We start from the raw sequence: 27474 nt of genomic DNA on the forward strand, positions 1-27474 counted from the left end.
ACGGCTCCTTCTAGGCTGCTGCTGGCATGGGGCTAACACTCAGCATTGTCAGGGAGGAGCAGAGGCTGAGTTGTCTCCTACTTAGTGACAAGCTAGGCTATTTAAGAATCTGTGCTTTTTGTGTGTGTGTGTGTGGAACAGAGTGGGACAGAAGGAAGGGAGAGAGATGAGAAGCATCAATTCTTTGTTGCAGCTCCTTAGTTGTTGATTGACTGCTTTCTCATATATGCCCTGACGGGGGCTCCAACAGAGTGAGTGACCCCTTGCTCAAGCCAGCAACAGCTCAAGCCGGCGACCTTGGGGTTTTGAACCTGGGTCCTCTGTGTCCCAGTCTGATGTTCTTTCCACTGCCCAACTGCCTGGTCAGGCAGAGAGAGAGAGAGAGAGAGTGTGTGTGTGTGTGTGTGTGTGTGTGTGTGTGTGTGTGTGTGTTTGAGAGAAAAATACATTCTTAGTTGAGATTTTAGGTTTCCGATCTATAGGACCCATTGGTTCCACCCAGTCCCATTTGGAGCTAGTGACCTAGGTGTCTAGACAGGGCCTGGCAGGGACAGACAAGCCAAAGATCCTCACCACCTGTTCCTGCAGCATTTGGGGTGCTCTGGGACTCTGTGGTTGATTTCCAGTGGCACTGGCATACCTGGGAGCTGTGAGGCATGCTCAATGTTTGTCTCAGCCTTGACTGAATTGCTGTGTGCACGTTTGTGAGCAAACTAGCTTTCCTTTCAAGGAGCCTCCCGGATGCCCCCTATTTTATGAAGTATCCTCCCTCTTAAATGGCAGGTAAGGATCACATGTACTTACTGAACATGAAAAGTACCTGTTTTCCATGTTCTTGAGGACCAAAGCCTGAGTCATCAATAAAAGTTAAATTTAGTGTGCTTTGAGAAAACTTAGTACACAATTTTTAAAAACCAGTGTATTTCTTTGATCATAGAGGTAATTGACACTTGTTATATTTGCAGCATGACAAAATATATTCACCCCATCCCCACAAGAAAATGGGGATGGGTGTGCACCAGAGGTGTGAAATAAAAGACTTGTAATGATGGTAAAGTGAAGACTGAAAATGCATTTAAAAACAGTAACCTGGATGCTCCTCCCTCCCTAGTAGAGAAGCTTGATGATGAACATCCCAGCAAGCAGAAGTGTCATTTCCCAGAGGACATATTTTCCTAACATTTTTCTGGCACCTTGTAAGAAATAAATTGAATATCATAACCCTCTATGCACAGAGTTGTATTTCTGAAACAAGTTTTACAAAATGGTGTAATCTTTATAATGTGTGATGCACTCTTTCAGCTATTCAGTGCTTATCAAGACTGAATATTTCATAACTCGCTAGTGGGTCAAAATCTACAGTTTTTGTACTAGGCAATGATGAAACGATTTATTCACAAAACTGAAATCTGTCACTATTTGGTAGAAAGTATTTTTTCCTATATTTCTATGCTGGTAGATATGTCCAGACTTTAATATTGTCCCTGACCAGTGGCTCACTGGGTAGAACGTCAGCCCAGCATGCGGGTGTCCTGGGTTTGATTCCCAGTCAGGGCACACAAAAGAAGTGACCATCTGCTTCTCTCCCCACCCCTATCTTCTCCCACAGCCAGTGGCTTGATTGGTTCGAACGTGGCCCTGGGCCCTGAGGATAGCTAGGCTGGTTTGAGCATGTAGTCTCAGGCTTTAAAAGTAGCTTGGTACTGGAGCTTTGGCCCCAGATAGTGTTGCCGGGTGGGTCCCGGTGGAGGTGCATGCAGAAGTCTGCCTCACTGCCTCCCCTCCTCTAAAAAAGGTCTATTCCAGAGTTCTTGTGTATCGAGGAATCTTGAGCTTGTTTAGCTATGCTATTTCCCAGCTTAGAAAAGTGCTTCATGTGAAATATTGGCTTGTGCAATAGAATCCATTAGTTAATAACAAATATGTGTATTTTAAGTGCAGAAAATATTTAACATGTCGTGGGATGGTACCTTCAATGATGTAATGGGATTTAAGTGCCAAGCACTGAGGAAACGGTCCTTGGAGCTCCAGGAGCTGATGGAGTGCTGGGAGATACAGAAGAGCACCAGGACTCTGTTACAGGTGAGATTAATTCCGTCAGTGGCTTAACTACTGGAGCATAATGGCAGGTAAGAGAAGGGAGAGGTGCAGGAAGTGGTGCATTTTTAAGGCCCACTCTGGCTAGAGTGGGATGTAAACTGGTTGGAGAGGGGACATGGTTTGTGCCAGGGAGGTCAATACAGTAGGCAGTTAAGGTGAGCATTAGTATTTGTTGAGCATTGTAGGTTTTGGGAATAGAGTGGTAACACAGACTTGGCCTCTACTCAGTGAAGATCAAGGTAATCCAAGAGAAATGAAATGAAGAAAACAAGTTAGTGCTCTGAACCCTTTGGCAATTCAGAGCAGCATTTAAGGTGTTCCTGTCTCTCAAATGATGTGCTTTCTTGCTCTAGTCGTCTGAATTATTTTCCTTTTATTGTCCATGTTTCCTAGGAGGATGTACTGTATCTAATTTCACCATACTGTCAACTAATATTGGTCTCCTGTACTATGTGGGTTGTATGATTTGCCTATTTTAAATTGGGGTTGGTGTTTTTACTCCATTTGAAGAATACATTCAGCCATCATGCAAGTACTGCCATTCAAATGAAGGACTTCAGTGTCATTTTCCCTGTAAAGCAAAATATTCCTTAAAAGGAAATACTCTTTTTCAGTACTCAAGACTAATCATTTCAAGAGCTTTTCTCTTCTGAACAGATTAGAAATACATTTTATGTTTCCTTTTGTTCTTAAGCACAAGACCTTTTTGCTTTTATTTATTACATAAGTAAGCTACTCAGCCCTAAAGAGGAATTTCACAGCAAATTATTAAATTGTGAGAGTTTTGAGAGGTACTTCAGGAAATGTGAGCTGAGAGCCTTGGTTAGTGGGTGCCAGTTAGCAGCATGTGGGGAGCAGGCAGTGTCGGGTTTGTTTGCACTTCATGTCACCAGGAGACCATGTTCCCATCTTTCTGCTTCACAGCCTTAGTATGTCCTCCCAGCTTCACCAATGTCTAGACCATAACTGTGTCCCAGGCAGGGAGGAGGGAGTGAGATGAGAATAAACTTCCAGTTGAGTTAGTCCCTTTGACGAGTCTTTTCCTAGAAGCCCCACCAGTGATTTAATAGCCACACTTGGCTGCAAGAAAGTCTAGGAAATATACTCTTAGCTGGGCACATTGCCACTTGTAATAAAATGAGTGTTTGATTAGTAAAGAAGAATAGAATGATAGTGAAACAACCTGCAGTGTCTGCTACACTTAACTGCATCTCAACCAGGAAGCACGAGATTTCATTCACACAATAAGCCATCAGCACCGGCAGTCGATGCAGCTCTTGACCTGCCCTGAGATAGTAAATTATGTTAGCTCACTGACATATCTCCAGCGGCATTTTACAGGGGTCTCCAAACTTTACACAGGGGGCCAGTTCACTGTCCCTCAGACCATTGGAGGGCTGCCAAATACAGTGGTCCTCTCACTGACCACCAATGAAAGAGGTGCCCCTTCCAGAAGTGCAGTGGGGGCTGGATAAATGCCTCAGGGGGCTGCATTGCAGCCCGTGGGCCGTAGTTTGGGGACGCCTGGGTGGTATTCATATTAGAAGCAGGAGCCTTGGCCTAACTTCAGACAGGACCCCTGCTCTATTCTTGCTCTAGAACATACTCCTTCCCATTTGTTTGATTTCACAGCAGGTGGTGACCTTTGTTTTCTATCTGGATTGCATAAGTTTTGAAGTGCTTAAAGATTTTTAGAGAATTTAAAAATGTTTATTCACCTAATTAAAAATATTAAAAACAGACTATAAAATACAGAATATAGCAGAGCTATATTGAAAATAATGTAGAATTTGGTCTATGGCAGTGGTCCCCAACCCCCGGGCCATGGACCGGTACGGTCCGTGGGGCATTTGGTACCGGTCTGCAGAGAAAGAATAAATAACTTACATTATTTATACTTAAGTCTAAACGATGTTTTATTTTTTAAAAATGACCAGATTCCCTCTGTTACCTCCGTCTAAGACTCACTCTTGACGCTTGTCTCATAAGTTCAACAATTATATTTAAAAATACCACAGTTTTTTTGCTGGTCGCATAATTTTATTTTGTGCATTTATCCATCCCACCCTAAAGGCCTGTCCGTGAAAATATTTTCTGACATTAAGCCGGTCTGTGGCCCAGAAAAGATTGGGGACCACTGGTCTATGGGATTATGGATGAAAAGGGGCCACATACTAAACTTGACGAGCTCAGGGGAGACACATGGCAGACCTTATAAACCCAGAAACCAAAAGTAACCACACAAGTAGTCTGAACATAAAATTCCTAACTAAATGCAGGTCATGGTGGAAGTCACATTATACACCTGTGGCTTTCTTGACAAAGGTCAATCTTAAACTTTGAAATTATTGTCTTTGTGCATCTAAGATAATATACCTTTGAAAAGTCAGGAATTGGGTCTTTTTCAGACCCCTGGAAGGCATAACCACCAAGACCACGTGTTATCTTGTTACCCACATACCATCTCTCTGTCCTGTAAATGTTAACTATCGTGGACCCACCAGTGTAAAAGAAGTATGTGTCCCTCCATTTGATTTTTTATCCAGTTGCAGAGGCTTCCCCACTTTCTCCTGCCTCCCTAATATATACCACCAGTGAATTTTATGTAATGCTCCATGTCACTTTCGACTTAATGTATACAATAAGCTGCAAAACTGCAATTTTCTGGAGCATTTTCTCAATTTATTGAGATTTCGCTTCCCAGCAATTGTGTTCAATTTGGCTCGAATGCGTAAACTATTCTAAGACTTATGCTGGATGTTTCTGTCTGCATTTACCTGGCATACTTGGCAGGATTCTAGTGAAGCTCACCCATGATCACCTTGTGGAACTAGACCCCATGCTAGGAATCAGCAGGGGCTGATTGAGCCCCACCAGCTCCAGGCTTCACATTGGGTGAACTTGGGTGAGTTAATGTTTTGCGTACAGGACCTCCCTTTTGCTTGTGGTAGACTAGGATCTAACTTTATTTGAGCTGTTCTTAGAAAATCCTCAAGGTGGCACTAGAGGTTAGGAGTGCTTTTAATTTCAGCTTTTCAATTAAAACTACTTACTGTGAGTTTGAACAAATTCCTATGCAGGATAAATAAGTTTGAACTTGTTGAGCTCTGAAGATAAGGAACATTTACTTCCTCCAGCTTGAGTTTTGAGTATTCTTAGGTGACTAAGAATGTGGAGGTGTCAGAGGGTACCCCTCAAGACAAGCAGGGTCCTACAGGGCATTCCAACACAAGTGTAATGAAATAATTGTCTCATCCAGGGAAGCATACATAAAGGCTGGTGACCTAGCACTGAAATTCCTCACAGTTGTATTAGACATCTGGGAGAGACACGTAAGAGTGTTTAAGTGAGGCAGAGGTGACAGCCAAGCCCTGGCCAATTAGTTTAGTGGTAGAATCCAGTGTATGGATATCCCGGGTTTGATTCCTGGTTAGGGCACACAGGAGAAGCAACATCTACTCCACTCCTCCTCTTTCTCTCTCTCTCCCCCTCCTGCAGCCATGCCTCGATTGGTTCAGGTGAGTTTGCTTCGGGTGCTAAGGATGGCTCCATGGCCTCTGCCTGAGGCACTAAAAAATGGAGCCATCCATTTTTAGTTGCAACAGAGCAAGGGCCCCAGATGGGCAAAGCACCACCCCCTAGTGGGCTTGCCAGGTGGATCCCAGTTGGTGCACATGCGGGGGTCTCTCTGCCTCCACTCCTCTTGCTAAAATTAAAAAAAAAAAAAAGTTTAAAAATTTAAGAGAAAGGTGACAGCCCCTTGGAGGTCAATCTATATGCAGCACACTAACCTATTATATAGCTCTAGAAATTTGTTCAGACTGAAGATTTCCAAAGAAAACTAAAATTGCCTGACCAGATGGTGGCCCAGGAGCACCAACCTGGGATGCAGAGGACCCAGGTTCAAAACCCTGAGGTCGCCGGCTTGAGCTGGGCTCACCAGATTGAGTGTGGGGTCACTGGCTTGAGCGTGGGATCATAGATATGACCCCATGGTCACTAGCTTGAGCCCAAAGGTCACTGGCTTGAGCAAGGGGGTCACCGGCTCAGCTGTAGCCCTCACTCCCCACCCCAGTCAAGGCACATATGAGAAAGCAATTAGTGAACAACTAAGATGCTGCAACAAAGAATTGTGCTTCTCATCTCTCTCCCTTCCTGTCTGTCCCTCTCTTTCTCGCTAAAAAGAAAAAAAACACTAAAATTAACATGGGAAATTGTGCTGCTAAGGTCAATAAACACCAAGAACCCCAGCCTCTCGTTACTACTACCTCAGGCTATATGTTTAATTTCTATTGAAATTCAACTTGTAAGTACCTACAGAGATGGGAAAATTTAACTAAAAATGATAGCAGCTTGAGATGGCTGAAGAGCAGAACTTTTTTTTTTAGCAAGACAGGAAGGGAAAGAGATGAGATGGCCCTGGCTGGTTGGCTCAGTGGTAGAGCATCGGCCTGGCTCAGTGGTAGAGTCCCGGGTTCGATTCCCGGCCAGGGCACACAGGAGAAGCGCCAATCTGCTTCTCCACCCCTCCCCCTCTCCTTCCTCTCTGTCTCTCTCTTCCCCTCCTGCAGCTAAGGCTCCATTGGAGCAAAGTTGGCCCGGGCGCTGAGGACGGCTCCATGGCCTCTGCCTCAGGCACTAGAATGGCTCTGGTTGCAACAGAGCGACACCCCGGATGGGCAGAGCATCGCCTCCTGGTGGGCATGCCGGGTGCATCCCGGTCAGGCGCATGCGGGAGTCTATCTGACTGCCTCCGTTTCCAACTTCAGAAAAATACAAAAAAAAAAAAAAAGAAAGAGATGAGAAGCATCAGGTCTTTGTTGTGGCACCTTAGTTGTTCATTGACTGCTTCTCATACATGCCTTGACAGAATGTGGGGACATTTCAGCTGAGCCAGTGACCCCTTGCTTAAGCTAGCGACCATAGGATAAAGTCCATGATCCCATGCTCAATCCACTGACCTCAGGGTTTTGAATCTGAGACCTCATTGTCCCAGGTCAATGCTCTATCTACTGTGCCATCACAGGTCAGGCTAAAGTGCAGAACTTTTGATGCTTCCTAATTGATTTTTCTGCATGCTCAATGAAAAACAGCCTGTTCTAAAATTAAACTGAATGAATGGGTAATTTTGATTGGAAGTTAGAAACTCCTAGGTGGAGCACAGTTAAATTCTATTCTATACAGAAAGTTAATATTTTAGAGACAATCTCTGAACTAAAGAAGCCTTTTCGAGCTGATAAATTCTAAACCCCATTTTTCTCCCCTCTCCCGCTACTCCACTGTATCTTTGCTTTCTGGACTTCCTTGTCTGAACTTATCCTCCTCTTCCCTTCTTTCTTCCCCTTTCATCTCTTCTATATCTCCTTCACCGCCACTCCCTACTGGCCTAGGGGAAGCAGACTAGAAAGCCAGGCATATAGACCAGAAAACCCAGAAATTCTGGCAGCTCCCTTTAGGGAAAAGCCATCTCAGCCAGGGGGGAACCAGCAATTATATGTATATGTTGCTTTTTCTAGAACAGAATTAAGGAATCTGACTAAAGGTTTACCGTGACCCTCTCCAGGACTCTGATAGGTTCACAAAGGAATTTGATTTAGCTATTAGAACATATGATCCTGGCTACTCTGAGCTATTCCAATTAATGCACCTATTGGTTTCTGAAAGCAAAGCAACAGAAACACTAAATAAGGTTTGCTGGAAAACTCCTATGAAGGACTTTTTAAAACAGAAAGAGATAGACTGGGGCAAATGCAGGGAAATGGCCTGCTGTCTTTACCAAGCCACACCTGAGATCTTTACCCAGAAAATGGACTGGGCCAAGTTCCAGAAACGTAAAAGAAAGCCTGATGTACCAGTGCCTGGTTTTTTTTGAATGTTTCAAGTTTCAAGCAATACTCAGGTCTGTCTTCAGTTTTAAAGATCATCAAACTGATTCCTTACTAAATTTGGCATTTTGGAAGGACTAGATGAAGAGCTTGTAACTCTAATTAAACAAAATAAACTGGCAATACTGGCTGATCAACTACCTAAAAGATGTTTAAAAAAAAAGAAAAAAAAGGAAAAGATCAAACTGCCAAAAATAATGGACCTATGTCTCCAGCAATTAAGCAATTAGGTCAGACCTCCCCAAAAGTCTTTTAGATAAGGGGAAAGAAGAGTCTGTTCTTATTGTATCTAGAAAGCAAGGTCACCTTAAGAAGGATGGTAGAAAACTGAAATGGGATTTAGGAAAGGAAAAGAAATAGAACCGAGCATAGGGCTGCTCTGAGGGCTAAGAGAGGACATTTCCCCTTCTTCGTACTAATATATATACTTTAGGAGAAATTGAAATTACCATAAAAGGGGAGAAATTACAAAGACCTTTGTAGATACTGGGGCTACTTTATCTTTTCTTAACCCTATCTAATTAAGTTGCACTCCCACCCAGAGTAAAGCGTCTATACAAATGCTAGGGATACTATCAACCAATTTTTTTTTAATTAGAACCTGTTTCCTTCCAACTAGGGAATGTTACTGGGCAACATATATTTCTACTAGTCAAGTCTGACCCAATTCACCTGGTAATAGGGAGGGATTTTCTTGAAACCATGATGCCCACACATCCTTTTCTTATAAGGTGAAATATATGTAAAACTAAATGAATCAGATACTGACCTAGTTGGGAAAATAATTATTTTAAAGGAACAAAAATGAGGAAACTGATCTTGAAACTAAATGTTTGTTGCAGGACATTTCAAGGCAACTTTGGGTCTTTTTCAGTACAGATATGGGCAAGACTAGGTCAGCCACTCCTATTAAAATAGCTATTGATAAGAGTTTGTATCTACTTAATATTCACCAATATACTTTTAGACCTGATGCACTAGCTGGAATTAAGCCTATTATACAATATTACTTTAAAATGGGCTTATAATTTCATGTATGAGCCCCTGTAAGTCTCCCAATAAAGAAACCTAAAGGGAAAAGAGAGAATAGTACAGGATCTCATAGCTATACATAAAATAATTATTCCCAGACATCCTTTGACTCCAAATCTACACACCCTTATCAGCCATTCCTGTAGACTGCCAATATTTTTCAGTAATAAAATTATGTGGTGTCTTTTTTTTTTTTTTGTATTCCTTTAGAAAATGACAGTCAATGTCTCTTTGCCTTTACCTAGGAAAATCACCAATTTACTTGGGCTGTAATGCCCCAGGGAAAGACAGAGAATCCCAACTATTTCTCTCAGATACTGAAAGCTGATTTAAATGATCTTGATTTTCCCAGAGATTCCACTCCAATCCAGTTTATGGATGTTTTACTTTTATGCTCTAGGACCTTACTAGACTCTCAAAAGGACACAACAGCTAGCTATAAAAGGACATAGTGTCTCAAAGACAAGCTTCAATTTTGTTTTCCCTGAGTAAAATAAATTGGACATCTTACTAAATGACCCTGAAATACTCACAGGAATCCCATCCTTTCCTCTTCCAAAAACAACAAAACTGCTTAAAGGATTCTTGGGTATGTCTGGATACTGTTGCAATTGGTTTTCTAATTTTTTATTAATGGCCTAAGCTCTACATATCTTATTAATATCAGATCAGCCTGATACAATTCAATAGAACCCTGAAGAGAAACAAGATGTAAAAGCTCTAAAGAAAGATGATCCAAAGCTCCCACTCTCGGTTACCCTATTTATAAACTTACTTTATTTTCATATATGAAAATGCTTTAGGATTTCTGGTTCAGAAACATGGAGATCACCATAGACCTATAGGATATAGTCCGCAATTAGACTCGGTGGCATAAGGGCCCTCTCTGCTACAGCGCTGCTATGCAAACAAACAGAACAGACAGCTATGGGCTCTTCCTTAACTATTTGTGTTCCTCATTCTTTTGATTCTTTACTGAAGTCTCATCACAATCAACACTTCTCTGTCAGTAAACTGGCTTATGAAATACTCTTGCTTTCTGCACCTAGCAGAAACTTTACTACCCTCTTTACAGGATGAAGAAGACATCCCTGATTGTGTTTTGCTTACTGACCACCTTCTTGTTTCTGAGAATGACTTACAGGAAACTCCTGATAATGCTAACTTAATTTGATTTACAGATGGATCTTATCCTGAAAGATGGACAGAAACATTGTCAAGATGACTATGCAATAACTTCCATGGTGGACGTGACTGAAATTTTTCTTTACCTGAATAAAGATCTGCCCAGTTAAGCCAAATTAATTGCTCTAACTTGGGTTTGTCTACTGGCCAAAGATCAAACAGTCAATATTTACACTGACAGTCACTGCCTTTTGGTTAATCTCCCAACTTGGAATGTTATATAAGCAGTGAGGCTTCTTAACTTCCTCACAGCAGTCCCTAAAGAATGGAAAACGGGGACAGAATTGTTAGATTCCACACAGCAACAGAAACAATTGGCCATTATCAAAATTCCAGGACATTCTAAAGCCGCCACCATGGAAGCAAAAGGAAATCATTTAGCTGATGTTGCAGCTAGAGAGGCAGCCAAATTATTGAGACCAGAGAGTGATCCTTACTCCATATTAAATCGATAAAAGACTATTACAGTTCCAACAGACAGTGACAGAAAAAGAGGATATGGCAACAAAAAGGGGGAAACTTCCACCCAGAAAAACAGATAGGGCTTCGACCCTATTAGAAACCAATCCTACCTGTAGGGGCTCAACATGCACATGAAATAACATATTGGAGTCCAGAGTAGATGATTTCATGCAGTACACAATAATACTGAAGCTCTCCCACTGTGCCTAATAGAATGTCTAGTAGGTGTTCTATCTGTTCAAAATATAGCCCAGGAAAACCACTCCATGGGTCCCAAGGACATCCCACTTCTTTTAGATCCATTTTGAGGTATGGCAATTGGATCCTATCCATAACAAATATGTGTTAGTTATGATTTGTATGTTTTCTCGTTGGATTGAGGCATTCCCTTGCAGGAGAGCTGTAATGGTAGGTAAATTGATATTGGGGGAAAAACCCCAATTGGGGACTTCTTTCTGAGTTACATAGTGACTGAGGAACTCATTTCACTGGGCAGATAATGCACTTCATCTGTAACATTTGCCCTATTCTACAGCATTTTCATTGTGCTTATTACCCTTAGTCTTCTGAAACAATCAAAACTCAACAGGCTAAAATTTCAGCAGCTTTTTATCTCCCTGGTCATAAGCCCTCTCCATGGAGCTCCATAACCTGAGATCTACTTACTCCTTTTGATAAACGTAGCCCTCTCCTTATGAATAGTCACTATACACCTTGTGTATCTGGATAAAGGGGCATATGAACCACCTTACTAAAAGGAGACATTCAACGTTATTTTTTGAGGATTATTAATAAGCTTAAAGGAATTGATAAATTAGTAACTGATTCATTTCACTGAGCACTGCCAAGAGACAAAGATTTCAAAGACCATGGCTTACAACCAGGAGATTTGGCCTATTGGAGGAGACATTAAATAAAAGACTCTCTCCAACTGCATTAGAAGGTAACTTATCAGGTATTACTAACCCATGCACAGCCAGACTTAAAGGAGTTAACTCATGGGTCACATTTCTCATTTTAAAAAGGCACCTACCTAACTGAAAGAACATCTATCTCTTACATGTGTCGCTGCCTACAGCAGACGTCAAAGTCCCTTCAAGGATAAGCCACTGACATTGAAGGCAGATGATTATTTCAGGACATGGACAAGGCCTGTATACCCACAAATTGATGTTGAACTCAGGGACATTTGTGTAATTATTTTTTTGTTTGCTAATAATAGTAGTTAAATTTGTTCTCTGAATTTCTTATCTTAGGGTACAAATGGCGGGAGATGAGGGAGAAAAACATATTATTAGCTTACTAAAAAATTATGATGGTACATGTAAAGGGTTCTTTGGTGAGCTGGCGCTTGTTTCTCTCAGACTCATCCTTGTCTAGTATTGGACATTTTTTGTTCTTTTTTTTTTTTTTTTTTTTTTATATAATTTTATTTTTTTAATGGGGTGACATCAATAAATCAGGATACATATATTCAAAGATAACAAGTCCAGGTTATCTTGTCGTTCAATTATGTTGCATACCCACCACCCAAAGTCAGATTGTCCTCTGTCACCTTCTATCTTGTTTTCTTTGTGCCCCTCCCCACCCCCTTTCCCTATCCCATTCCCCCCTCCCCCCCGTAACCACCACACTCTTATAAATGTCTCTTAGTTTCACTATTATGTCCCACCTACGTATGGAATAATACAGTTCCTGTTTTTTTCTGATTTACTTATTTCGCTTCGTATCATGTTATCAAGATCCCACCATTTTGCTGTAAATGTTCCGATGTCATCATTTCTTATGGCTGAGTAGTATTCCATAGTGTATATGTGCCACATCTTCTTTATCCAGTCATCTATTGATGGGCTTTTTGGTTGTTTCCATGTCCTGGCCACTGTGAACAATGCTGCAATAAACATGGGGCTGCATGTGTCTTTACGTATCAATGTTTCTGAGTTTTGGGGATATATACCCAGTAGAGGGATTGCTGGGTCATAAGGTAGTTCTATTTTCAGTTTTTTGAGGAACCACCATACTTTCTTCCATAATGGTTGTACTACTTTACATTCCCACCAACAGTGTATGAGGGTTCCTTTTTCTCCACAGCCTCTCCAACATTTGCTGTTACCTGACTTGCTAATAACAGCTAATCGAACAGGTGTGAGGTGGTATCTCATTGCTGTTTTGATTTGCATTTCTCTAATAGCTAAAGAAGATGAGCATCTTTTCATATATCTGTTGGCCATTTGTATTTCTTCCTGGGAGAAGTGTCTATTCATATCCTCTTCCCATTTTTTTATTGGATTGTTTGTTTGTTTGTTGTTGAGTTTTATGAGTTCTTTGTATATTTTGGATATTAGGCCCTTATCTGAGCTGTCGTTTGAAAAAATCATTTCCCATTTAGTTGGCTTTCTGTTTATTTTGTTATCAGTTTCTCTTGCTGAGCAAAAACTTCTTAGTCTGATGTAGTCCCAGTCATTAATTTTTGCCTTCACTTCTCTTGCCATTGGAGTCAAATTCATAAAATGCTCTTTAAAACCCAGGTCCCTGAGTTGAGTACCTATGTCTTCTTCTATGTACTTAATTGTTTCAGGTCTTATGTTTAGATCTTTGATCCATTTTGAGTTAATTTTTGTACAGGGGGAGAGACTGTAGTCCAGTTTCATTCTTTTGCATGTGGCTTTCCAGTTTTCCCAGCACCATTTATTGAAGAGGCTTTCTTTTCTCCATTGTGTGTTGTTGGCCCCTTTATCAAAAATTATTTGACTATATATATGTGGTTTTATTTCTGGACTTTCTATTCTGTTCCATTGGTCTGAGTGTCTATTTTTCTGCCAATACCATGCTGTTTTGATTGTCGTGGCCCTATAATAGAGTTTGAAGTCAGGTATTGAAATGCCCCCAGCTTCATTCTTTTTCTTTAGGATTGCTTTGGCTATTCGGGGTTTTTTATAGTTCCATATAAATCTGATGATTTTTTGCTCTATTTCTTTAAAAAATGTCATTGGAAGTTTGATGGGAATTGCATTAAATTTGTATATTGCTTTGGGTAATATAGCCATCTTGATTATATTTATTCTTCCTAGCCAAGAACAAGGTATATTCTTCCATCTCATTATATCTTTTTCGATTTCCCTTAACAATGGTTTATAGTTTTCATTATATAAGTCCTTTACATTCTTTGTTATGTTTATTCCTAAGTATTTTATTTTTTTTGTTGCAATCGTGAAGGGGATTGTTCTTTTGAGTTCCTTCTCAGTTGTTTCATTGTTGGCATATAGAAAGGCTATTGACTTCTGTATGTTAATTTTGTATCCTGCGACCTTACTGTATTGGCTTATTGTTTCTAGTAGTCTTTTTGTGGATTCTTTGGGGTTTTCAATGTGTAGGATCATATCATCTGCAAAAAGTGATACCTTTACTTCTTCTTTTCCGATATGGATGCCTTTTATTTCTTTGTCTTGTCTGATTGCTCTGGCTAGAACCTCTAGTACCACATTAAATAAGAGTGGAGAGAGTGGACAACCCTGTCTTGTTCCTGATTTAAGGGGGAAAGCCTTCAGTTTAGTGTCATTTAATATGATGTTAGCTGATGGTTTATCATATATGGCCTTTATCATGTTGAGATATTTTCCTTCTATACCCATTTTGTTGAGAGTCTTAAACATAAAATTGTGTTGTATTTTATCGAAAGCCTTTTCTGCGTCTATTGATAAGATCATGTGGTTTTTGTTCTTTGTTTTGTTGATATGGTGTATTACATTAACAGTTTTACGTATGTTGAACCATCCTTGAGATTCTGGGATGAATCCCACTTGATCATGATGTATTATTTTTTTAATATGTTGTTGTATTCGATTTGCTAGTATTTTGTTTAGTATTTTAGCATCTGTATTCATTAGAGATATTGGTCTGTAGTTTTCTTTTTTTGTGCCATCCTTGCCTGGTTTTGGTATGAGGGTTATGTTGGCTTCGTAAAATGTGTTTGGAAGTATTGCTTCTTCTTCAATTTTTTGGAAGACTTTGAGTAGAATAGGAACCAAGTCTTCTTTGAATGTTTGATAAAATTCGCTGGTATAGCCGTCAGGGCCTGGACTTTTATTTTTGGGGAGGTTTTTAATGGTTTTTTCTATTTCTTCTCTACTGATAGGTCTGTTTAGGCTTTCTGCTTCTTCTTGACTCAGTCTAGGAAGGTTGTATTTTTCTAGGAATTTATCCATTTCTTCTAGGTTGTTGAATTTAGTAGCATAAAGTTTTTCATAGTATTCTACAATAATTCTTTGTATATCTACGATGTCCATGGTGATTTCTCCTCTTTCATTTTGGATTTTGTTTATATGAGTTCTTTCTCTTTTTTCCTTGGTAAGTCTTGCCAAGGGTTTGTCAATTTTGTTGATCTTTTCAAAGAACCAGCTCCTTGTTCTATTAATTTTTTCTATAGTTTTTCTGTTCTCTAATTCATTTATTTCTGCTCTGATTTTTATTATCTCCTTTCTTCGGCTGGTTTTGGGTTGTCTTTGTTCTTCTTTTTCTAGTTCCTTCAGGTGGGAAGTTAAGTGGTTCACTTGGGCTCTCTCTTGTTTGTTCATATATGCCTGAAGTGATATGAACTTCCCTCTTCTCACTGCTTTTGCTGCATCCCATAGATTCTGATATGTCGTATTGTCATTTTCATTAGTCTGTATATATCTTTTGATCTCTGCACTTATTTCTTCTTTGACCCATTCATTTTTTAAAAGTATGTTGTTTAGTTTCCACATTTTTGTGGGATTTTTTTCCTCTTTTTTGCAGTTGAATTCTAGTTTCAAGGCTTTATGATCAGAAAATATGCTTGGTACAACTTGAATTTTTCTGAATTTGCTGATGTTGTTTTTGTGGCCCAACATATGGTCAATTCTTGAGAATGATCCATGTACACTGGAGAAAAATGTATACTCTGTCACTTTGGGATGAAATGTCCTGTAGATGTCTATCATATCCAGGTGCTCTAGTGTTTTGTTTAAGGCCACTATGTCTTTGTTGATTCTCTGTTTGGATGACCGATCTAGAGCCGTCAGCGGTGTATTGAGGTCTCCAAGTATGATTGTGTTTTTGTCAGTTTTTGTTTTAAGATCAATAAGTAGCTGTCTTATATATTTTGGTGCTCCTTGGTTTGGTGCATATATATTAAGAATTGTTATGTCTTCTTGATTCAGTGTCCCCTTAGCCATTATGAAATGGCCATTTTTGTCTCTGAGTACTTTTCCTGTCTTGTAGTCAGCATTATCCGATATGAGTATTGCTACACCTGCTTTTTTTTGGGTGTTGTTTGCTTGGAGTATTGTTTTCCAGCCTTTCACTTTGAATTTGTTTTTATCCTTGTTACTTAGATGAGTTTTCTGTAGGCAGCATACAGTTGGATTTTCTTTTTTAATCCATTCTGCTACTCTGTGCCTTTTTATTGGTGAGTTTAATCCGTTTACATTTAGTGTAATTATTGATACTTGTGGGTTCCCTATTGCCATTTTATATCTTGCTTTCTGTTAGTTTTGTGTCTTGTTTGATCCTTCTCTTTTGTTTTTCTATCTTTTGTTTTTATTTGGTTGTATTCCATACATCTTTCCACTGTTGCTATCTTTTTTATCTCATGTGCTTCTGTGGTGGTTTTTTCAATGGTGGTTACTTTTGAATAATGAAAAGGGTCCCTACCCTGTTCATTGTAGCGAACTATTTTGTGAGTACTTTTGCACTCCATCGTCCTTTGCTACTGTTAATCTCCATCTTCTCCCCCTTTCTTTTTGTTGTTGTCACAGTTTAAATTTGGTTTTATTGTGTTCTTCTTGGAGCTTTTACTTGTGGCTCTGTTTTTTTTTGTTCTTTGTATCTGATTGGAGAACCCCCTTTAGTAATTCCTGGAGTGGGGGTTTTCTGATGATAAATTCCCTCATCTTTTCTGTATCTGTGAATGTTTTTATTTCTCCTTCATATTTGAAGGATAGCTTTGATGGGTATAGTATTCGTGGCTGAAAGTTCCTCTCTTTCAGGACTTTAAATATTGGGGTCCATTCTCTTCTAGCTTGTAGAGTTTCTGCTGAGAAATCTGATGATAATCTAATGGGCCTTCCTTTATATGTTGTATTCTTCTTTTCCCTGGCTGCCTTGAGAATTTTTTCTTTGCTGTTGGTTTGTGTCAATTTCATTATGATATGCCTTGGAGTAGGTTTGTTGGGGTTAAGAAAACTCGGAGTTCTGTTTGCTTCTTGAACTTGAGGCTTTAGTTCTTTCCACAGGCTTGGGAAGTTCTCATCTATTATTTGTTTGAGTATGTTCTCCATTCCATTTTCTCTCTCTTCTCCCTCTGATATACCTATTATTCTTATGTTATTCTTTTTGATGGAGTCAGATAATTCTTGTAGGGCTATCTCATTTTTTTTAATTTTTGAGTCTCTTTCTTCTTCTCTCTGTTGTGCCTCAAGTTGCTTGTCTTCTATTTCACTAATCCTCTCTTCTATCTGACCTGTTCTATTAGCTAAGCTTGTTACTTCGTTTTTCAGCTCGTGAATTGAGTTTTTCATCTCTGTTTGATTTGTTTTTATAGTTTCAATTTCCTTGGACATATATTCTTTGTGTTCATTGAGTTGTTTTCTGAGCTCCCTAAATTGCCTTTCTGTGTTTTCTTGTATATCTCGGAGGATTTTTAGGATTTCTATCTTGAATTCTCTGTCATTTAGCTCCAAGATTTCCAATATATTAAATTTTTTCTCCATAGATTTTTCCTCATCTAGCTGTGTTACCTCTCTTTCTTTTGTGTCCATGATATTCGATTTTCTCTTCCTTAATGGCATCTGAGGGTGGTTTTGTTGATAGTATTAATGAGATTTAATAAAGAATAAAAAGTTTAAAAAAATAATAAAAAAAAATCGAAAAAAGTTGTTTTTTAAAAAAAAAATTAATAATGAAATAAAGAAAAATAAAATAAAATAAAAATTAAAAAAAAAAAAAAAAAAAGGAAATTATTCCCCACCTCCTTTTTTCCTCTCCTCTCCTCTCCCCTCTTTCTTGATAAAATCTTGTGGTGGACTGTGAATTATAACAAACAATGCCTGTGATGGAGGGCCTGAATTGGGGAAAGGTAATAAAGGGGCAAACAAAAAAAAAAAAAAAAGAAAAAAGAAGAAAAAAAAAAAGAGCGTATGGACCCACAAAAAGCAAATAAGGAAAAAATTTGGGTCAAGAATAAAATGATTTGCTTTTAGGTGTTGGTTGTCTAAGAGTTATGATGAGAGGATTAAGAGGAAAACGGAAAAATGGGGGGACAAATTAAAAAATTACTATTGTATTTAGTGGAACAAGAACTAGATAATATGGAGAGCCAGGGATGGGAGCACTGCTAGTGAGTTATAAAGGTGAAGTAAAAAACCCCCAGAATGCCACAAACATAAGTTTGAGTCCCAGATAAGATAATTTGTTTGTTATTGAGGTTTGAGTGAGAGGAGATGTAAAGGAGAAAGGAAGAAACTAATATAGAGGGAGAAAAGAAAGAGAGAGAGAGAGAAAAAAAGAGGGAACCACTAAAAGAAGAAAAAAGAAAGGAGAGAGAGAGAGAGAGTTAAGGGTTTTGGAGTGCAACCCTCATAGAGAGAAAGGAAGAGAAGAGAAAAGATAATGGGAGATGTAACACTTATGGGTAGTGTAGTTCAAGGAGAGGAGAGAGTAAGACCGGCAGAGAGTTAATCGGCCAAATTGGAGGGGGAAAAAAAGTATCAAGAATGAAGATAAGAGAAACAAACGAACAAATATAATAAAATGGGATAGGTTATAAAGTCTGCAGATTATTCTTGATTTTGAGAGGTTATCTTCTTGCTTTTTCTTTTCTCTCCCTCTTCCTGGTCGGTGACTCTGTACCCCGGGTTTTGCCCCTTTGCCACGCTCAGGTGGAGGTTTGCAGTTGATAAGTCTCTATGGCAATGTCATGTATTGTGCTTTAGTCTCGTTGGCAGTCGAGGCTATTAGCATTTATAGGCTCCGACAGTGAGAGAGTCCGTGTTCCTGGAGCTTTTCTCCTAGTCTTTCCTTCCTCAATTAGTAGCCTGATAATCCAGCTATGGGGTTGCTGCTGCCTCTGCCTGGATAGTAAGAGGCTCAAAGAGCTGGCAACTCCCCACTCTATTTCCACTCAGCACAGGGCTCTGGGTAAGGCTCAGTCAGTCAGAGCTGCTAGCATAATCAGGCAGGCTTTCCGGCCATTCAAAGACCTCTGGATCTGCCACTCTGTCTGGTAACACAAGCAGGTGCCCACTTCCGGGGCGCTTGGAGGAAACTCTCACTCACTGGCTGCGCGCGCAGACCAGGATATCCGGCCAGCAGTCTCACGCTCTGAGTGAAACCCCCAACCGCAGGGAAAAGTTGCAGCGTTGGAATTGAGTCTCGCTCCGTCCCCGTGCGTGGCTTTTGCAAGGCGCTGGGGCGGCCCGAGATTCCGCTTTGGCCCACACAAAGGCCCCTGACTCTGCCCCTCTGTGCGATAACACGGGCGCGCACTGCCGAGGCACTCGGAGGAATCGCTCACTCCTTATCTGCGCGCGCAAACCAGGATATGAGGCCGGCCACGATTCCCTCTGAGTGAAACACCCTCCAGCACGGAAAATCTCCACCGTTGGAATTAGTTCTCACTCCCTCCCGTGCGTGGCTTTCCCAGGGCGCTGGGGCTGCCCAGAGACTCTGCCCTCGGCCCATAGAAAGGCCTCTGACCCTGCCTCTCCGTGAGGCAACACGGGCACTGACTCCCGGGGCTTAGGAAGAAATCTCTCGCCCACTAACTGCGCACCAGCCAGGAGACCGGGTAAAATGGCCGCGCCGCTTGTCTTTCTTTGTTTGGGTTTGGCGCGAGTGTTAGCTTGTATTGCCCGGGTTGCCACAGGATCAGATTTTCCTCGGCTTGGATCTCCGTGCCACAGCCTGGTTCGGCCGTTTGTTTCGCGGCCTGGATGTATTCACCCCCTTTGCCCGCCTCAGTTTCTATATTCACAGTTACCAGAGAAAGCCGCCCTGTTTAGGTTAGTGAGGAAGGCGGAGCATTTCTTACTCCCTATTTCCTTCGGGGTTTGGTTATATATTTAGCCAATTTTTCACTCAATCATACCTTTGGGTGTATTGCGAAGCATCTGGAAGCTCCAAGTATAGGTTTTTCTGTTTCTGGTTGAAGATCTTGTTGAGTTTTGGGGGAGATTTATCGGTATCGCTTCCTACCCCGCCATTACTCTGACGTCATCCTGTTCTTTTTTTTTAAAGAGATTTTATTTATTCATTTTAGAGAAGGAGCGAGAGAGAAAGAGATAGAGACAGAAGGGGGGAGGAGCAGGAAGCATCAGCTCCCATATGTGCCTTGACCAGGCAAGCCCAGGGCCTCAAACCATCAACCTCAGCATTCCAGGCTGACACTTCATCCACTGAGCCACCACAAGCCAGGCTTTTTTTTTTTAATAACCTATTATTTTTTATTATTTTTAGATTTTTTAAAATTCATTTTTAGAGAGAGAGAGAGAAGGGGGGGAGGAGCAGGAGCATCAACTCCCATAATGTTCCTTGACCAGGCAAGCACAGGGTTTCAAACTGGCAACCTCAGCATTCCAGGTCAATGCTTTATCCACTGCGCCACCACAGGCCAGGCAACATATTTTTGTTCTTAATTGATATCATTGATTAATACTATTGCATTTGTTCCTACTATGTAAATGTTATACTAGATGCAGAAAAAACAAAATTTAAGACAAACAAAAAACATACCTCAGATCATGATAGCTCAAAGATTAGAAATAATTCAGAATATTTTTAATAAAGACATATAGAACTGGACTGCCTCCCACTCACCTGCCTCTTCTTTTGAAAAATACTTGGCTGCCATTCAAGTTTATAATCTTGCCCCATCCTCAGCAAGACAAATGCTGTCTCTAAGACTTCACAGGAATGAGCTTCAGCACCTTGCAACCGCATTATCCCACCGAAAAATTGGTCATCAATGCATCCTTTGGATCTACTTATTTATTTATAATTGATTTTTTTTTGTATTTTTCTGAAGTTGGAAATGGGGAGGCAGTCAGACAGACTCCGGCATGCGCCCGACTGGGATCCACCCGGCATGCCCACCAGGGGGCGATGCTCTGCCCATCCGGGGTGTCGCTCTGTTGCAACCAGAGGCATTCTAGCACCTGAGGCAGAGGCCATGGAGCCATCCTCAGCGCCCAGGCCAACTTTGCTCCAATGGAGCCTTGGCTGCGGGAGGGGAAGAGAGAGACAGAGAGGAAGGAGAGGGGGAGGGGTGGAGAAGCAGATGGGTGCTTCTCCTGTGTGCCCTGGCCAGGAATCGAACCCAGGACTCCTGCACGCCAGGCCGATGCTCTACCACTAAGCCAACCGGCCAGGGCCTATTTATAATTGATTTTATTGGGGGTGACACTTGTTAACATAACTATACAAGTTTCTGGTGCTCGATTCTGCAACACATCTCTGTGCACCGTATTGTGTGTTCACCCCCCCCCCCCCAATCAAGTATTCATCCATCACTATTTATGCCCCTGTCTCTCATCTCTATCTCCCCACTCTGGTACTTCAGATTCATTTATGACCAAAAGGGAGAATTGTGGGTGAAAATTGCAGGTATTAAACCTGACAAGCTCAGGGGAGGCCTGCATGGTGGGCTTCACAAACCCAGAGACTAAAAGTAACTACAAGGTGGTCTGAAAGTAAAATTTCTAACTAAAAGCGGGTCATACTGGGCAGTTACATCCTAGCCTCTAGCTTCCTTGATAAAGGTCAGTCTTTACCTTGGAAGTTGTCTATTGTCTTTGTACATCTAAGATAACATACCTTTGAAATGTTGTAGTCTTCTTCCTTTCCAGACCCCTTGAAGGCACAACCACCAGAGCACAAGACCATATGGTTATCCCCGAAACCATCTGTGTGTGCTGTATATGTTAACTCTCCTGGACCCACCGGTATAGAAGAAGTAGGTGTCTCTCTGTTTGGCTTTTTATCCAATCCCAGTGATTTCTTCTCTGCTTTTTCCCGCCTCTCTTATCTAACACCAATGAATTTCATGTGACTTCCCTTACATCTCCTCCTTTGATTCTAAGGTATAAAATAAGCTGGCTAACTATCATTTTCTGGAGCATTTTTTGATCCAGTGAGACTTTGCTTCCTGGCAATTGTCTTCAGTTTGGCTCAGATAAACTCTTCTAAGACCTTTCTTAGGCTGGACATTCTTTCATCAATAGAATTAGACCCGAGTTAAAATCCTGATGCCACCAGATTCTAGTTGTGTAATTTTGGGCAAGTGAGAGAGATGTCCTTATGTCTTATTTTCTTCATCAGTAAAGTAGAATAACAGTTCCTATCTCATAATTTTGGCAGGGTCTAAATGGGATATCTGGTTCATGGTAAATGCTAACTAGCTGGTAGCTATTATTAAGTTAATAAAGAATAAGATATCACATTTGAAGATCATGACTAGCTAAGGGAGAGAAGAAAAAAGGAACTAGTAACTGGTATACAAAAGTGAGCTATATATCTCTTTTTTAAAGATTATATTTATTTATTTATTTTTAGACTTTATTCATTTTTAGAAAAGAAAGAGAGAAGGGGGGAGGAGCAGGAAGCATCAACTCCCATATATGCCTTGACCGGGCAAGCCCAGGCACTTGAACTGGCAACCTCAGCATTCTAGGTTGACATTTTATCCATTGCACCATCACAGGTCAGGCCATTTATTGATTTTAGACAGAGAGAATGAGGGGGGAGAAGCAGGAAACATCAACTCATAGTAGATGCTTCTTGTACGTGCCTTGACTGGGCAAGCCCTGGGTTCTGAACTGGTGACCTCAGTATTCCAGCATTATCCACTGCATCACTACAGGTCAGACCAAAGGTGAGCTATATCTGAAGGGATGGGGACGGAGATGGCAGAATGGTAAAGCACATGGTTCTCCTGCTCTGCCAGCCTTCTCCAACTTCTCAAATATAGGAGAGCTCTTCTGTGCCACAGACAGGCACAGCCAGCAACAGCGCAGTGGGGTGGTGGCACTTGAGATGCAAGGCTGAGAGCTTCAAATGATACAGCACAGACACTACGTCTCTCCGGGACTGAGCTCTCATGAGACATGTATGAGGATCGTCCTCCCGTGCACTGGGACACAGGCCCCTGTGTATGCACAGTAATGTGTATCTATTGGGACTGGTTACCATGTAGCCTTTCTGAGAATGAAAATGGGAAGAATCAGACACAGGTGGCTGCATTCAGTGCAATTGGTGGGACACTGGTTTTGAAAAATTTAATAGTTTCATTTATTCAGCGTTGTTACTATGTTCCAGGAGCTGTTCTAAGCACTTAAAAAATACATATAAAGCTCATATATTCTTCCCACCACCTCTTAGAAGTAGGGATAATATTACCCTCATTTTACAAGTGGGGAAACTGAGATATCAAGACATTAGTTTGCTTGCCAGAGAACATAGTTATTAAATGGAGCCTGGAAGTTGGTTTCAGAGCCTCTTCATTTAACCTCGTCTAAGGCAGTCGGGGCCTGCTTTCATTCCCTCTGGTGGAGAAACACTGCTTCTAGGAGCAGGTTTAGTGGCACCTGTCGCCAGTAGTCATAAATCATGTGCAAGTGGAATGCAGGAGGGAGGGCCAGCTTCTTGCTGGTAAAAGAGGGACACCTATTTCTGACCCACCAGATGAAGAGTTGCAGGAGATTTCCAAGTGTAGGGGGGGCTCTCTTTATCTTCCACACCATTCTCCCCCCTTCTCCCCCGCTCCCCCTGAGCTCCACCCCCGCCCCTTTCTCTCTGGCTATTGCTACTCTGTGTCTGTATACATGTGTTATGTACATATGTTTTGGGCTAATCCCTTCACCAGTCTAGGGTGGGCTCTCTTAAGTGCAGTTTAACAACCAGAGAAAGAAATGACAAATTTATCTGTTTTATTTCTTCCACAAATAGGATGTGTTTTTGTTAAACAAATGAATGTTTGTTAAATGAATTACGTTGAGGCTGGATTTCAGCCAGATGATACCATGTTTATAGCATAATAAAGAAGTCATTTCTTGACTTCCTCTTTCTCAGGGTCCAAAAAAATGTGTTGTGGGCATCTTCTTATGATTTGTGCATTTTCTTGTTGTGTGTATTTTACCCCAACAACAAGAAACATTTGTAGAAACAATGCTTGGGGCTAGAGATTGGCAAGTGAAATATTACTGTCAGATCCGAGGCTGCCGGCCTCGAACTCCGGGGCATCCTGCACGTGTAGAACAATGGGTTGCTTGTCTTGGTCACCAGCATGCCCCAGCCTAAGTTCACAGCCCACTTTTAGCATGCTGAGATCTCATGGCCAGCAGATTGGTTTTCTATTTTCTCCCTGGTTCTGAAGGCCAATCTAATGAATACTTTTTTCTAGGTTGATATTTTTTTTATCTCCAAATCATTGTTAGCATTTTGTTGATAGTAAGTAAAACCCCTTTTTAAGGGGTATGAAAAAAGCCCAGTACGTACTTACGTCTCTCTGTAGCATCCCCAGTGTGGCTCCCCAACTCACTACCTGAGCTGCAGATTGACGCAGAAGATGCCACGCGTGATGAAAATGCCCGTTTCCTGTCTTCACCCTGGCCTGAATTCATGTCCACGCCATCTTCACAGGTCTCCCCCAGGAGGAGGGGAGTGCATGTTGCAGGAAGTTCCTTCTCAGCCTTAACAGAAACCTAGACAACAGCCTAGAACCCAGGCCCTGCTCCTGCTTGAGGCCTCAAGGCCTGCTCTGAACTGAGCCTCAGTCCCTGGAGTGCTGTGTCCCCTGGCTCTGGTCAGCTGGATAGATTCAGGGAGGCGGGAGGCAAGGCCAAGATATGTCTCAGAGGAAATGTTAAGAACTTTCACAGCCATAAGCTTTTCTGAGAGAAAGGGTTTATTGGGCCTCATCTAACCAGAAAAGGACTAGGTCCTGAGACGTGCAGTCTGAGCCACCGGCAGGCAGCTGACCTAGATGGAGAAGACACGTCCACTGGCCTGGAGCTGAGCACCTCTTTTATACAATGAGTTTTGGCAGGAAGACGCAAGTTATTCTGAAAGAATTTACATTGGCTACAGATTAGGGAAAAGGAGAAGGGGAAGGGAAAGATGAAAGACGGTTCTAGGACAGGCGTGCAGTTCATAAGGAAGAAATATTTACTATCAATTGGTGTGGGCAACAGTCCAAAAAGTTCATGCAGAAGCAGGATGCGTTGGCATTTGGTGGTTGCTACTTTTTTTTAGAGAGCCATCCTATGTTGACTCAAAGCTCCAACATCCATTCAGGAACGTGGGCAGTCTTTTTGTTAGCTGGCCCACAGCTATTAACTGGGTAATCATTCTTGTCTCTTTCTCTCGGTCTCTGGCTGCTGTAATTTAATTGAAGATATCTTGGACTTCTTCTCCAGTCAGCAGTCTTTCAGCTTTCACTTCTCTCTGACATGTGGACAGAATACCTCCTCCTTTCGCTTTCTGTTCTGTAAAAGTAGTGGGGTGTTCACAAATTAAGGTTGTGGAAAGCAGTTTCTGGAGGGTGGGAAAAGGTCTAGTTTTGATCTGGTGATGGCTGGGTATACTCACTTAACTGTATCTTGGAGCTGTACACTTCTGATTAGTGCATTTTTCGGTGTGTATATTTTACCCCAACAACAAGAATGAAGATTTTGTGATTTATTATGAGAGGATTATTGGCTCAAATGTTACCAAGAAGGCACAGGAGAAAAGGTGGTGATGGAAGAAGAAGCTAATTTGTTTTAATGGATGTAAAATGGGGAATTCAAGGTGAAACTGTGAACAGACTCAATAATTTGACTTTTGGGTATTTGTCTTAAAGAAACAAGGATGTGTACAAAGTTTTAACATTATCATAGTTGTGAAAAACTGGGAATCATTAAATGCTGAGTAATAGTTAAATAAATGAAGGCACAACCAAAAATGTTATTCTGCCATTAAAACATATGCCATAAATGTTTGTTGATTAAAGCCATGTATAAAAATTATAGTGCAATCCCATTTTTTTTAAAGTACATATTTTACATAAATGCATAGAAATAATCAGAAGTATACAATAATATTAACAATAGATTATACCAGAGGTAAAGGATTGTGGATGATTCTTATTTCTTTATCTATTTAGGTTTTTCTTCCAGTGAGCACACATTTCTTACACAACATCAAAAGAGAGGAAATGCATGTGTAGACCCGCAGGTTGAGCATTCAGCCCCCTCAACTCCTCAGCAGAACAGTTTGTTTTGCCACACCCTCACCTGACCAAGGGGAGGCCAGGTGGTGCTGGTAGCTCTCTAACAATTCTGCCTTTACAAACGAAAAAATCATTCCTGACCTCAGGAGCATGTTCAAATATGGCACCTGAAGTTTAGAGATTCAAGAGGCTCTCCATTCAATTTTACTGATGCTCAAATCATATTTGTAAAGGGGTGGCCTCTCCTCTTTCAAGGGTCCCTCTGCAATGAAGGGCTGGGGGAAGAATTCTGCCTCCATTTAGGGATTTTACAGAGATTTTGCTTAGAGATCGAGCCATTCATTTTCCAGGATTCGGTTTACCAATTCCACTTGATCTGAGGAATTCCTACTGCCTATACAATTTCATGCTTGATTATAGAAAATTCTGATACTTTTCAACTACATGATAGAACTCTGCAAAAGACTGAAGTTCTCTTATTTCATTTTTTTCTCAGGGCTCTGGGTGCAGTAATGGGTCTATCACAGGTGCTCAAGAAATGAGTTGTTCCCTTGTGGTTTGAGACACAGAAACCCAGGCTGAGACAGAGGCCCCCAGAAGATCTCAGTGGGGTGGAGAAAGAGCCCCAGCTTTGCTGTGACTCTGATCAAGTTTCTCCCTACCTCTAGACTGCAGCCTCCTCCTTTGTAAGATGGCCACAGAGGAGGTTTGGACCAAGTGGTCATGAGGCCCCCACCAGCTCTAACGGCCTGGCTCTGAGAACACTGCCTGCCCATTCCCCTAAAATATGTGCACAATGCTATTGTAGTCCTGATGGTGTGCTGCAGACATATAGTTTTGTTTTGTGTCAATTAAAGACAAAGAAAAAGTAACCTTTCGACACCCAACCCAATGAAAATAATGAGAATGAATAAGGAAGGAAGGAAGGTTCTCAGTTGGAAGTCTTGTAGTGGCAGTTGCACAGGGCCCATCGCCATGTTAGACGTATCTCTCTGAAGGGCTGGGCTTGCCTCCTGGTCTGACCATGGGCCTGAAAGAGAGACAACCATCATTGCAGCAAGAGCCACTGCAATGCAGTGCAGCACTCATCCATGTCTACCCACCCTCCTTAACCTCATTGCCTTTTAAGGGTCTGAAGGACTTGTCCTTGGGACACCAGCATAGGACTGGCTGAATGACCTCAGCACCCTGCCTGGCGCCTTACTTGTGTGGTCTTGTTTAATCCTCACAGCAATCTGACAGGTAGGCACTGGTCAAGAGAGGTTAAAGAACGTACCCAAGGTCACATCGCTGGGAGGTGGTGGAGCCTGGATCTGAATCCAGGACCTTAGTCAAGGTCCCCTTGGAGGTGAGAGAAGGAAGCTGAAGTCATCAGCGGACCTGATTCTCATTTTCCAGGAAGGATGTGAGCAAGTCACCACCATTAGCCAAGAAGAGCTATTTTATATAAAAGTTCCTTTGATAACCACTCTTGCAATGTGTGCTAATTCAGTACTGGGCTAGTACCTCCTAAATGAGCTGATTTGTAGTGAGGCAAGTCTATACATACTGTGTGTGCTCCAAACCTTTCTGTTGAAGCTGAGTTGC

The 27474-nt window shown here is 41.4% G+C and overlaps 1 protein-coding gene and 1 long non-coding RNA gene across 3 annotated transcripts in view; one reads left to right on the forward strand and one right to left on the reverse strand.

Moving 5' to 3' along the window:
* Positions 1 to 25472, forward strand: LOC136400679 (uncharacterized). Its single transcript, XR_010750351.1, has 3 exons — positions 1 to 2082; positions 21527 to 21633; positions 25339 to 25472. It is a non-coding gene; the product is annotated as an uncharacterized lncRNA (long non-coding RNA).
* CD8A (CD8 subunit alpha) overlaps positions 25414 to 27474 on the reverse strand; it is a 7644-nt gene continuing 5583 nt past the window's right edge. For both annotated transcript variants that reach the window (XM_066377756.1, XM_066377755.1), the window contains exon 6: positions 25414 to 26917. In XM_066377756.1, the coding sequence (XP_066233853.1) occupies positions 26866 to 26917 (52 nt within the window). In that variant the 3' untranslated portion in view covers positions 25414 to 26865. The remainder of the gene's footprint in view (positions 26918 to 27474) is intronic.

This window comes from Saccopteryx leptura, chromosome 3, assembly GCF_036850995.1.
Source record: "Saccopteryx leptura isolate mSacLep1 chromosome 3, mSacLep1_pri_phased_curated, whole genome shotgun sequence".
NCBI classification, from domain to species: domain Eukaryota; kingdom Metazoa; phylum Chordata; class Mammalia; order Chiroptera; family Emballonuridae; genus Saccopteryx; species Saccopteryx leptura.